The following is a 13860-nucleotide window of genomic DNA, read 5'->3' as shown; positions in this document are numbered from 1 at the left end:
TTAAAGGGGATGCCTCACTGCTTTTGCTTCATTTGAAAGTGAGATCTTATGCATATTACAGGGTGGAATAATATCAAGAATGCCAATAAAAGTCCATCCAATTCCCCTATTATGTTTCTTTAATGATTTCTCTTCATTCTCAAATTCAGTCTTTGATGAATAATTTAAATCTTCAGGAAGTAGTTCAGAGTGTAAAGAAGGTGGTTGTTCAACAGATGGTGTGTTCGGGGAAGTCGAGATGTCAAGTTCAACTGCATAAACAGCTTCATCGACAACTTCACCTGTAGGAAAAATGCCACCCTGCAAGGCAACATCAATCTCGGCACATACAACACAAAGGTTAGAGTTAGTATAATCAGCACATGATTAAACATCATCAAAACCAGAAAAGATGAAAAATCAGTAGCTGCAAACAAATTATAATAAGTGTCATCAACAATTTTAGAATCAAGTTTAGGAATGGACTTAACCACCTCTTTATTTTTTTTCTAGGGCTGGTTCAACACTCTTTCCAAAACTCAAGGAAATCACACTTACATTAGGACCTTTTGGATCCACTACTGTTTAGGAAAGTAGTTTGTTTGATCCTCGAGCATGCATGGCATTCATTGAATTTACAAGTTGTCCAACCTGTGTCTGCAAATCTGAATACTAGAATCTGCTCGTTGCTGAAATTTGAGATTATTCGTAGCCATTTTCTTGACAAGGTCCTCTAGTGAAGGTCCGGAAGGTGCATATGTGGTAACTTGGGAAGGGAAGAATCTTTCTAAGAACACTTTTTTAAGATCATCCCAACTTGAAATAGAATTCGGCTCAAGGTAGTATAACCAATCTTTTGCGGCATCTTAAAGTGAGAACGAGAAGAATCTCAGCTTGATATGATCTTCTGTTATTCCTTCAGGCGTCAATGGTGTGGAACAAACAACCTGGAATTCCTTCAGATGCTTATGTGGATCCTCACCTGCAAGACCACTAAACCTTGGCAACAAGTGTATTAAACCAAATTTCAATTCAAAAGAAACAACAACATCAACATATTGAATATATAAACCATTGTAATTAACATCAGGAGCAATTAGCTGCCTTAGTGTTCTTTGATAAGCTATATTATCAAAAGAAAGCTCAGAATCAATCAAGCAATGCAGAAACAACTGCGAAAATGCCAATAATATCCTTATTAGGCAGAAATAAATCGCAAGAAGAAATATGATTAAAATAAATTTAAAAAAATACAAAAACACAAAATTTAATCTAATTAAGTAAAATAAGAATTTTTCGATTTTTTTTTGAATTTTTTGAAACAATGAAAACAGTAAAGAATTCTTAAAAAATAGAAAAACGATGAATTTGGGAAATTGAGGGAGAAATCCCCTAACTATTCTAGAATTAGGGAGTAATGATCGCATGATTTTTCTGCTCCTAAAGCACAAAATGTATATTCAATCGGACACAAATTTTTAGAAAATCAGGCTTTTTGTACCCGATCGGGCGTCCGGACGCGAAAATGGCGAAACCGTAGAAAATTTCTGAAAAATAAAACAAACAATACCTATAACTATACTATTGGCTAAATCGACAAGAATCCCCGGCAACGGCGCCTATTTGACCCGTTGTCGAGCATAGATCAAAACAAGTAATTTAAAAATTGTAGATAGCAACGTTGGATCAAGTCGTATCACAAGGATTCTTGTATGAATTAACCAAACAAAATCGATTTAACGGGGTTGTGGTTTCAGGATCGATTTATAGAACAGAGCAAATAAGCGAATATTTGGGACTCATACACTCCCAATCAGCTTTTAGCCTCAACATGAAAGTTGTAACTCTTTCTCTTAGCTTTCCAACACATATTAGAATACGCAAAACGGAATCCCATAGCTCTAGTTATGATCCGAACAGTGGATAGGTATCAAATAATCACTTAAGTTGAAAACAACAAACAAAAATAGGTTAAAGGGAAACAAAGACTTAATTCTAAAAAGTTAATAAAATATTAAAATAAATAAAACAAACTAGAGAAATATCTAAGTACGAACATAAGAGAATATGCATTCCAATGCACTGATCACCTTCAAAACTTTGTAGAGGTAGGGCAAAAATGTCTGAAAGTCTGATTACCCCAAGAGGCAGAGAAGCATTTGAATACTCGTTGAGTAAGGGTTTAGCTAATAAATTTCTAATAATATCTTTAGAATGTTATAAATATATTATAATATTTTTTACATTAATTTAGACTATTAATAAATTAATATAAAATATATATCTAATATTCTTAAATTAATGAACGAATTGACCAACTTTAATATTTGCGAATTGTCAGAACTAAACACTTTTTTATGTTTTTCAGCTTCTTAATTTTGACAATCTCGAAATATATTTTCTTTCTCTTCCTCACTTAAAATTTTAAGAAAATTTTTATGTTTAGTCATATTTGAATTATATTGAAGTGGATTGTTGATCAACTGAGCCACATGCACAAGTTGTTTTGTTTTGTAAATTTCGCTTGTGTTTTTTTAGAGTTAGTTATGTAATGCTTGATGTTATGATACGATGTGTCAACGTCATTGTTATTGTGAAGCCGAAATTTGGAGTTAATACACTAAAGATCACCTGCTATTTCGAGTCACTCCAAGTTTACAGCAATGTGCTTACGAGATATTGCCTACTTTGTGTGTGGAACTCTGTCAAATGTTTGTTGTTGTTTGAAAATGTGAGGAGTTACATGTAAGTATACATGATATTTTAAATTAGCAAGTGACACTACAACATTTGTTGTCTCTGGCAACACTTTTTAATGCAACATGTAAATATTAAACCACTAACAATATATCATTTAACACAAAATACTATTTTATATTAACAATTTTTCTGTTAACAACAAACTTATATCTATTTCTAAATTAATCAGCCAAAGAATCATATTCCATATAAGTGATGGGCCACATTTTGCCACCATGCTAACAATGTGAGTAATTTTTCTTCGGAATTCATGATATTTGACTTGTAAAACAACTTCAACCGTGTAACACTACTACTAAAGTGATATTGGACAAATCTTGTGTTTCTCAACACCATTTTCTATGAGTGTATTCCATATTAACACCCTTTTTCTCTACCATAAATCATATGCTAAAAATTGACAACAACGTTGTATGACAAACACCTTAAATGAGCACCATATAGTGTGGAGAAACATAATAAATGCCACCATCACAACAAAGATTAAAAAACACCAAATTATGGAGAAAGAAAAGCTTCAAAATCACATGACACATAATATAACAATTTTTCTTTTCTGGTTAAAAAAAATCAAGTGATTAAATTTATTCATAAATTAACAAGGAAAAATCCTTTATCCATGCTCTACAGAAACAACATAATTTTATAAGCTACTAATGTGAACGATTTGGATTGAGCAGCATCACTCTTCCTAGTTACCAGCAAGACCTGCCGAGTCCTATTCTCAACAAGCTGGAACCATACTTTCAACATAGTGTTGAGCCAAAAACCAATACAATTTATTGGTCATTCTAGTTTTATCTACTATTCTCTCATCACTCTTGTTATAGCGAATTGCATATCCTTCCTCGCTCGCCCATATCAACACATCACCATTCTCAAAAATGTATAATGGCAACAAACGACGATAATCAAAATAAAGATAACAAGGAAGCAGTTGTTGACAGTTAAACTTAAGCAATTTAGTCCAAGACTCTTCAACTCCAAATTCCATCATTTGCCATTTAACAAAGTTATCTCCCTGCGAATGATGAGAAAAACAAAGACAATCCATTAACGCACATAAATTTGGCATAGATAACTCCACTTCATCAAAATTCATAGGAGGCATCAACTGCGTGTATGTCTCTGTTCCTAAATCAAGGGAGATAATCACAAATTTGTCGATCGTAAAATACTCCCAATGATAATAAGAATAAGTAATATTGTTGCGATGGGCGAACCAGTTAAGACTATTGTAATACGGTGAACTGACTTTTTTATTTTCGCAAACAAAATGTTGCGGTGAGCAAGAGTCGCCACCGACTTTTATTTTGTCCAATTCCAGGAAAGGTAAAAAGAACAGAAAAAGACCTTTTTTAGAAGAAACGGGCTCGGGGGGTAAGTTATGAAAAGGGAAGGTGTAAGCACCCTTTTCATCCACAGTTCTCTGTGGGCTCTTAGTTTGCTTAGCTCATGCTTGTTTATTGTTTGTTTGGAAAAGAGATTTTTGAAGAGAAAATGACTTTAGCTTAAAAGCATATCCTTGTTTTTGAAAGAGGTGTGAAAAACAAATTCTCTGTTTTGAGCAAGCAAACTAGGAGCGCTACCCTACACTTTGTCTTTTCCATGTTTTTTTAAATTTCCTAGGACTAACCATACCATTTATGGGTAGGTAGTTCCTTTTTATTGGACGTGCGGGACAATCGAAGGGTCATCGGAGGTCGTTGAAGGAAACAAGTAGAGGTACCTTTAGCAAATTCGAAGGGACAAATCATCTCTTTTCCGTAGGCAACAACTCGAGGGACAAGATCATGCATTCGTAGGCAACATCGAGGGTCATCGAGGGACCATGATCTTTGATGATTTTTTAATTGTCGGGACTTTTGCTAATAGGTACCTCTATATTCGAGGGACACGACCATATAATCGAAGGCAACCAAGAGGGGCGTACCTTAGGGGTGAGTGAGTGCAAGTGAGTTAGATTCGAATATTTAATTATCTTGAGTTAAGTTAGCTATCGTTTGTTTAATTATCTTGCCATACAATCCTAAGCATACATCTAGCAGTTAAATATATACAGAAAATAAAGTGCGGAATGTAAAGGTCCTACGCTATTACATGGCTTCGGGGGTGGGGATTTACAATAAAAGACCTCGCGGGAAAGTAAAGATTCAGAAAGTAAAGTCCTAATTACTATTACATCCCAAAAGCAGCTACATTATTAAAAAACGCGAGGATAAACTAGCAAATATATAAGTTAAGTAACTTGCGACCGTCCACAAAAAAACATTCAATGTCATCAATGATGGTACCTCGCAACCAAAACAAAATGTTAGTAATCAAATATTAATCAAAAAATTAATAACAAATATCTAAACCTGAAATTCTAAAGAGAAATTAACCATTAATTAATATTTATTTATTTTTTGGTATTTTTAATGATAAATAGAAAATTAAAGTCTTATTAGAATAAACATATTTTTGGTTTAAATTAAAAGAAACATGAAATAGAATGGAGCCAATAATATGGGCTGGAAAGTATTGAAATAGGGCATGTAAACATGAATGGTTCGCTGGGCCTATTAAAAGGATAAGCCCAAAATAAAATGAGACACCCAGCAAGGGGGTGCAGGCGCTGGATGTAGAATGGTGAAGGGTTCAATTCGGTGTGGGCCATAAACATGAAGCCCAAATTGCCAATCCAACACTGAAAAAAAACCTAAATTCAAATGGGTGGTCCGCACCCACCTCTATTGGCTTCAGCACATTCTCCCTTCTTCTGACTATCTCTATTTTGTCTCAAACAAACTAACCCTTGTTTCTTTCATTACAAATCCAAAGACAGTAATAACAATAGTTCCAGAATGATCAAGCAACAACAATATCAAAGCAATAAGCAAAGATCTACATAATCACATATATCCATTAAAAGAAAGATGAAGCAAACATCGTAACATTACCGATTCGAAGGTAGAGTTGTGCGTGATGCTGCTACAGTCACAGATTTGGTATGCTGATGTTGTAAGCGATGATGTGGGTCTGACAGTGGTCTCCGATTCGCGTCTGGGTGCGGCGGTTCGGTGGTGGTGCCATGTTGCTGCGCGTGGAGGGCGGTGATGTTCGCGTGCGGCGATTGTTGGCGTCGGAGATAACGTCGTGATGTCGTGAGGGGAGAGTAGAGTCGGTGGTGCCGTCGGCATTGAAGATGAACGGTGATATTGTTTGTTCCGTGAGGATGTGCACGGTGATGACGAATCCGAGTTTCTCTTTAATCTGTAAACCTGTAAGTGGAAATGGAAGAGATAATACAATGAATGATTGTCAAAAATTGCTGTTACTTACCTTTTGCTTTGATTCAAACTTTCGCACCACTACTAATGCCGGATTGAACCTGAGACACGACGGAGGTGTCGGTGATTTAGAGGCAACGTCGCGATTTTGGATTGGCCACTGTTTCCTTTCCATGAAATTTACTGCAAACAAAAAATATGAACACATGTTGTAATTGTGAAGATTATGTGTTATTTGAATGGTTATAGCTTCTTCATAAAAGAGACCAAAGTTTTGGTTTTGTTTTATCTGTAACAATTCATTGCAGGTTTCTAGACCAAGGGAGTGTAGAAATTGTGAAGAAAAGAAATTCTAAGTGTCAATAACTAAGTAAGATATGGATATTTTTAAAGTGGTAAAAATATGTACAACGCAAACAAAAGAAAAAGTTGCTTAGAATGATATAAAAAAAATGGTGTGAACTTTCTTTTGTACGAGAGAGATTGAGAGTTAAATTAGGATTAGTGAAATTGTTAGTTTTAAAATATTAATAACATGAAAAAATGTTTGTTTCAGAATAAACAACCATCAGATTCATCATATGGTTAAAGCGACAAGCAAATTAAAATTACAATTAGAAGAAAATAAATTGGGGGTCTCATATGAAAATCATCGGCCAAAACATTGTAAAACCATTTAAAAAATGAGACCTCATGTGTCATCATTAGCCAAAATACAAGAATCTTAAAAAAGAGTTTTTGAAAGAAAGTATGAAGAAGTTTGAAAAATTATTGGTAGATGTGTGAATTGGAATTGTGGGAATTGTTGATGATTGTTAGTGAAAAATGTGAAGGTGGAGTGCTCTATTTATAGAGTGGAATTAGGTCAAGAGCTAGTTTAAAAACATAAAAATGCAGCCTTACTTCCAAACCAACTTAGCTATGTTATTTATTTGAAACAAAAAGCCAATTGAAGGTGTATGAAGCATCGGTCATCATTTTCTATTTATTAAAATATAAGCAATTTAAGAGTAAACTACTATATTTTAAAATAAACTTTAAATCAGATATTTATGAAATTCAGGATGTCAATGTAAATGAATCCAAGATTTTATAAAAAAAATCCAATTTTGAAAATAATTTCGAAAATTTTTGTCACTAAAAAGTGTGGGCAAATTTTGGGGTACAACAACTATTATTCAAATATACACCACCGTTCACATGGTTGCGAGTACTATAAGGATAAACAGGAAAAGTTTGAATATTTCTCCAAACATAATCGCCCAATGTGAAAACTCTGACCTCGTTAGGACGGAAGGCCACCACCTTATATTTTGAGGTTAAATTATCAAAACCTAACGAAAATTTAAAACAGGAACTGCCATTCAATACTGAAAAGCAAAAATAACCTAGTTTTTTAGACAATGATCTCGTAGCTGGGTTGAAGAAAGAGAAATAGAACTTTTGATCCCAAATATTTATGGAAACATCAAGAAAGCATAATAATCCATTACAGCAACCAACGAGCATGCTACTGTTGTTTATGCATAGGTTGTTACCAACATCGTTGGCAAGAGTGATAGACTGTTTCTCGAGGAATCGGAGTGCCGGGAAGTTGTTGAGTAGGGTACAACTTGAAAAGTGTGAGGAGAATAGCGTGAGAGGCAAGTTTCGTGAAGATTTGATGAGGTGCATGTCGACGAAGAATGGATCGGAGATGAGTGAGTTCCAGGACTTGCTCACACATTTGAATTGTAACACCCCATAAAATTCTTTATTTAATTTAATTAATTTTTTTATTAAATATTAGAATTAATTGGATTATTGGGAAATATGGATGAAATAAGGCTAATGGGCCAGTGTTGCTAGTAGCAGTTGGGGGGGTGTACCAGTTGTAAAGCCCTTTTCTAAAATAAAGTTATATTTTCATAAAATAGAAAAGAGAAGTATTTTGTGAAAGGAGAGCCAAAAAGGGAGAAGAGAAGATTGAACATGAAATTGGGAGAAGAGCAAGTTCGAAGAGAAAGAGCATCCAAGAATTCGACATCGAGGTAAGGGGGATTCTTCTCATTAACCTCTATTATGGGTATTATGAATGGTTCGATTGAATTCGTATGTTAGGATTCTGAATTGGATTATGTGTCGGTGTTTGGGGTTTTGGGGTTTATAGAACTTTGGTTCAATTTATGTTGTGAATGATGATTGGTGTTGAATAATGATGTTAAAGCATGATTAGAAGTATGTGTAAATGTGTATTTTCGTGTTTGTTGGGGCTGTTTGATGTTGCAATATGTTGTGGTACGTTCTGGTATGGATTGGAATTGTTGCAGGTGCTGAAAAATGGAGTTTTGGGGTTTCTGGTACGAGGTAACCGGTTACCTGGGGAGTGGTAACCGATTACCTGAGGTTACGTCACTGAGATGGCCTATTCGTTGTGAAGTAACCGGTTACTTGAGTTGGGGTAACCGGTTACCACTGTTGGAATTTGTGTTCTGTGGTTCTGCTGGGAGGCAGTAACCGGTTACTGGTTTTGAAGTAACCGGTTACCGCTGTTACGAATAGACTTGTTGGTTACTCCGTAAGGTAGTAACCGGTTACTTGAATTGGAGTAACCGGTTACCACTGAAGCTTTTTGGAAAAAATACTTATTTTAAAAATCCGTAACTTCTAAACCGTTAATCCTTTTTGCACGCCGTTTCGAGGGCCTGGTAGATGAATTATTTCCCTATTTAATGATGTATATTAGGGGATTATAATTTAAAAATCATTTTGTTGGTTTTGTGGATTGTGTTTGGTGAATATCAAATGGTTGTGATATTATTATGCTTGTATGTTGTGACATGAATGATTATGAATTGTTGGTGGATATTAATGATGAGCATGTCGTGGTTGATGCATGCATTTCATAATCATGTTGTGGGCTGTATCCTTTATGGTGGTGGGACAGCGGTAGCTAATTCCCATTGTGCGGAATTAGTGAGAGAAGTAGCCGAATCTTTATGGTGGTGGATCGGTGAGATGGGTTATCCCATGATTGGTACCACATGCATTTAGTTGCATTGCATTAGGTTGTTGTGTATAATTGTAACATGAATGGAAGTTGTCCAATGTTGCAATTTGCGTGTATTTTGGTAATAATGACTGTATTTGATAAATGTTGCTATGCTATCTGAATATAATTGATTTGGGTGAATAATGTATGGATGAAGTTGTAATTGTTTATATTCCTATAACATTTGTTAATGTGAATGAAACTCACCCTTAGTGTTGTTATTTTTCAGATTGAGGAGTAGCTTGTGTACTTGGTGAGGATTAGCTCGTCAAGTAGTTCGTTAGAGTCGGTTGGGTCTGTGTCATGCTCTGGTCGTGTAACACCGGGAACGTTATTTTAGAATTGGCTGATAAACTTCTGTTTTGTTTATGGTTTATGGTTGAATTATGAGTCTATGACTCCGGTTGTTTGATTATTCAGTTGTTAAGAATATTCCGCTGTGTTAACATGTTACCTGAATAATTTTGGTTTATCGTTCCTTATATGGCATGACATGAATGTTTATTTATTTTATTGGAGTTGTAATGCCCTTCCTCATGTTTTACTCTGATTTTTGAAAAATTTTCCGCGGGGTTTAGAAGGGTGTTACAATAGTGGTATCAGAGCATAGTCGGTCGTTTGAGTCAGAGTCTTATAGTCGGTTAATCCTTCGTATACGATTAGTGTAAGGTTGACACTGTCGATACTTCTTGTTCTAATGAATATTGTTTGATATTTAGCAGAACAATGGCCGGAAGAGGAGGAAGAAACGACGATGCGATTGCTGAGGCTCTGGGCATGATTGCTGGTGTGTTGGGAGGGAATGCCAATGGAGCTGGTATTGGTGCTGACAGGCAGCTGAACAGTTTTCAGAGGAACAATCCTCCTTTGTTCAAAGGCACGCACGATCCCGAAGGCGCTCAGAGGTGGCTGAAGGAGATCGAAAGGATCTTCCGAGTGATCGATTGTGCTGAAAATCTGAAGGTGAGGTATGGGACTCACATGCTGTCTGAGGAAGCTGATGATTGGTGGATGGCTAGCAGGGATGAACTCGAATCTGCAGGTGTAGCGATTTCTTGGGCTGTATTCAAGTAAGAATTCCTGAGGAGGTACTTTCCTGAGGATATTCGGGGCAAGAAAGAAGTTGAGTTTTTGGAGCTGATACAAGGTAATATGACGGTACCGGAATATGCTTCAAAGTTTATTGAGCTGGCCAAGTACTATATCCACTATAACAATGATGAAGCGAGTGAATTTTCGAAATGTGTTAAGTTCGAGAATGGTCTCCGTGATGAAATTAAGCAGGGAATCAGGTACCAAAGGATTCGTCGGTTTGCTGATTTGGTAGATTGTAGTAGAATCTATGAAGAGGATAACCTCAAGCTGAAGTCATCTCACTCCCGCGAGTTAGTTGACAAGAAAGGGAAGAAGCCGATGGACCGTGGTAAACCATATGGTAGAGGTAATTATAAAGCTGGAAGTTGGAAGAAGCCTAGTGGGGGAGACTCTAGTGCCCCTGTTAAGTGCTTTAAGTGTGGGGAACCGGGACATCGTGTTCACGAGTGCAAAAGTGAAGAGAAGAAGTGCTACCGGTGTGGTAAAGCAGGCCACATTGCTGTTGACTGCAAAGGAAGGACTGTGACTTGTTATAACTGTGGTGAAGAGGGCCATATCAGTCCACAGTGTCCTAAGCCGAAGAAGAATCAAACTGGGGGTAAAGTTTTCGCTTTATCAGGTTCAGAGACTACTCCAGAAGATCGATTGATTAAAGGTACGTGTTTTATCCATGGCACTCCTTTAATTGCAATAATAGATACTGGAGCAACTCACTCGTTTATTTCATTGGATTGTGCTAAACGTTTGAACTTGGAAATATCTGATATTCGTGGAAGTATGATCATTGACACTCCTGCGTCGGGTTCAGTGACAACTTCGTTTGCCTGTTTGAACTGTCCAATTGATATTTTTGGCAGAGAGTTCGGAATGGACTTAGTGTGCATTCCGTTGGAACAACTTGATGTCATCCTGGGTATGAATTGGTTGCAATTTAATCGGGTTCATATCAACTGTTTCACGAAGACAGTTATTTTTCTTGAAGATGTCAGTGTCGAGGATTTAGCAATGACTGCTAGACAAGTGGATGAAGCCATGAAGGACGGGGCTGCCGTGTTTATGTTGATTGCATCCATGGAAGTGAAGAAGAAAGCGGTGAGTAGTGATTTACCAGTAGTATGTGAATTCCCAGAAGTTTTTCCAGAAGATGTAAGAGAGTTACCGCCAGAGAGGGAGGTAGAATTTGCTATTGAGTTAGTTCCTGGAACTAGTCCTGTGTCGATGGCGCCGTATCGTATGTCGGCATCTGAATTAGCAGAATTGAAGGGTCAACTGGAAGAGTTACTGGAAAAAGAATTCATTCGTCCTAGTGTGTCGCCGTGGGGTGCGCCGGTGTTGTTGGTAAAGAAGAAAGAAGGCTTTATGAGACTGTGTGTGGATTATAGACAGCTGAATAAAGTTACTATCAAGAATCGGTATCCATTACCGAGGATTGATGATTTGATGGATCAACTGGTTGGTGCGAGTGTGTTTAGCAAAATTGACTTGAGGTCGGGATATCATCAGATTCGGGTGAAGACGGACGATATTCAGAAAACGGCATTTAGAACAAGGTATGGTCATTACGAATATACAGTGATGCCATTTGGGGTGACCAATGCGCCGGGGGTTTTCATGGAGTATATGAATAGGATCTTCCATCCTTATCTGGATCAATTTGTGGTGGTATTTATCGATGATATACTAATATATTCTAAGAGCGAAGAAGAACATGCAGAGCATCTGAGGGTGGTATTAGAACTATTGAAGGAAAAGAAACTTTATGCGAAACTGTCAAAGTGTGAGTTCTGGCTAAGTGAAGTAAGCTTTCTTGGGCATGTAATTTCTAAAGATGGTATTGCCGTTGACCCAACGAAAGTAGAAGCAGTGTCTCAATGGGAAGCTCCGAGGTCAGTTTCTGAAATCCGTAGTTTCCTTGGTCTTGCGGGTTACTATAGAAAGTTCATTGAAGGTTTCTCGAAGTTAGCGTTACCGTTAACTAAGTTGACTAGGAAGGGTCAAGCATTCATCTGGGATTCGAAATGTGAAGAAGGATTTCAAGAATTGAAGAGGAGGTTAACTAGTGCGCCGATCTTGATTTTGCCGAATCCGGCGGAATCTTTTGTTGTATATTGTGATGCTTCATTGTTGGGATTAGGAGGTGTACTAATGCAGAATCAACAGGTAGTCGCGTATGCGTCGAGGCAACTCAAAGTACATGAGAGAAACTATCCGACTCATGACTTAGAGTTGGCAGCAGTGGTATTTGTGTTGAAATTGTGGAGACACTATCTGTATGGTTCGCGGTTTGAAGTGTTTAGTGATCACAAGAGCCTGAAGTATCTCTTTGATCAAAAAGAGCTGAATATGAGGCAAAGGAGATGGTTAGAGTTCCTCAAGGATTACGATTTTGGACTAAATTACCATCCGGGTAAAGCAAACGTGGTTGCCGATGCTTTGAGTAGGAAGTCCTTGCATATGTCTATGCTGATGGCAAGAGAATTGGATTTAATTGAACAATTTAGAGATTTGAGTTTAGTATGCAAAGACACTCCTGTCAGTGTTAAGTTGGGCATGCTGAAGCTGACTAGTGGTATTCTGGAAGAGATTCGAGAGGGTCAGAAAGCTGATGTAGAGTTAGTGGATAAATTGACTCTAATTAACCAAGGCAAGGGAGGTGAATTCAGAATCGACGAGAATGGTATTATAAGGTTTGGTAATCGTGTTTGTGTTCCTAATGTTTCCGAATTAAGGAAGAGTATTCTCAAAGAAGGACATCGTAGTGGATTGAGTATACATCCTGGTGCTACCAAGATGTATCATGATTTAAAGAAGCTGTTTTGGTGGCCTGGAATGAAAAAGGAAATAGCTGAATTTGTCTATGCTTGTTTAACTTGCCAGAAATCGAAGATTGAGCATCAGAAACCATATGGAGCTATGCAACCGTTATTTATTCCGGAATGGAAGTGGGATAGTATATCTATGGATTTTGTTTCTGGGTTGCCGAGGACGGTGAAGAACTATGAAGCCATTTGGGTCATAGTGGATAGGTTGACAAAGTCTGCTCATTTTATACCAATGAGAATGGATTACCCAATGGAGAAACTGGCTCAATTGTACATTGAGAAGATAGTGAGTTTACATGGTATTCCTTCGAGTATCGTGTCAGATAGAGATCCAAGGTTTACATCCAAATTTTGGGAAGGGTTGCAGAAGGCTTTGGGTACTAAGCTGAGATTGAGTTCTGCTTATCATCCGTAGACGGATGGACAGACGGAAAGAACTATCCAATCGCTAGAGGATTTATTGCGTGCTTGTGTGTTGGAAAGAGGTGGTACTTGGGATAGTTATCTACCCTTGATCGAATTTACCTACAATAATAGTTTTCACTCGAGCATTGGTATGGCTCCGTTTGAAGCTTTGTATGGTCGGAGGTGTAGAACGCCTTTATGTTGGTATGAATCTGGCGAAAGTGCGGTGATTGGACTAGAGATTGTTCAAGAAACGACGGAAAAGATTAAGATGATTCAAGAGAAGATGAAGGCTTCTCAAAGTCGTCAGAAGAGTTATCATGACAAGAGGCGGAGAACACTTGAGTTTCAAGAAGGAGATCATGTGTTTATGAGAGTTACTCCTATGACTGGTATCGGACGAGCTCTAAAGTCAAGGAAGTTGACTCCGCGTTTTATTGGTCCGTTTCAGATTTCAGAAAGAGTGGGAGAGGTGGCGTATCGCATTGCGTTGCCA

General features: G+C 37.3%; 1 protein-coding gene across 1 annotated transcript; it reads right to left on the bottom strand.

Annotated features, from left to right (window-relative positions):
* LOC131597044 (F-box/kelch-repeat protein At3g23880-like) lies at window positions 1-7685 on the bottom strand. The gene is made up of 4 exons (XM_058869764.1): window positions 7184-7685; window positions 3484-3993; window positions 384-406; window positions 1-300 (listed from the first exon to the last, which is right to left on the bottom strand). The coding sequence occupies exons 1-4, from the start codon at window positions 7683-7685 to the stop codon at window positions 1-3; spliced, it is 1335 nt and encodes a 444-aa protein (XP_058725747.1).
* Window positions 7686-13860: the final 6175 nt, after the last annotated feature.

This window comes from Vicia villosa, linkage group LG4 (genome assembly GCF_029867415.1).
Source record: "Vicia villosa cultivar HV-30 ecotype Madison, WI linkage group LG4, Vvil1.0, whole genome shotgun sequence".
Taxonomy (NCBI): Eukaryota; Viridiplantae; Streptophyta; class Magnoliopsida; order Fabales; family Fabaceae; genus Vicia; species Vicia villosa.
The sequence above is the reverse complement of the archived record's forward strand: the minus strand, read 5'-3'. Positions and strand labels throughout refer to the sequence as shown.

Excerpts from the sequence above, each read along its gene's own strand:
- LOC131597044 (XM_058869764.1), bottom strand. The coding sequence starts at position 7,685 with ATGCACCTCATCAAATCTTCACGAAACTTGCCTCTCACGCTATTCTCC. Across the intron at positions 407-3,483 it reads GGCTCAACACTATGTTGAAA|CTACTGATTTTTCATCTTTT; the intron begins GTATGGTTCCAG and ends ATTTGTTTGCAG. Across the intron at positions 301-383 it reads CTGATTTTTCATCTTTTCTG|GGTGGCATTTTTCCTACAGG; the intron begins GTTTTGATGATG and ends GTTGCCTTGCAG.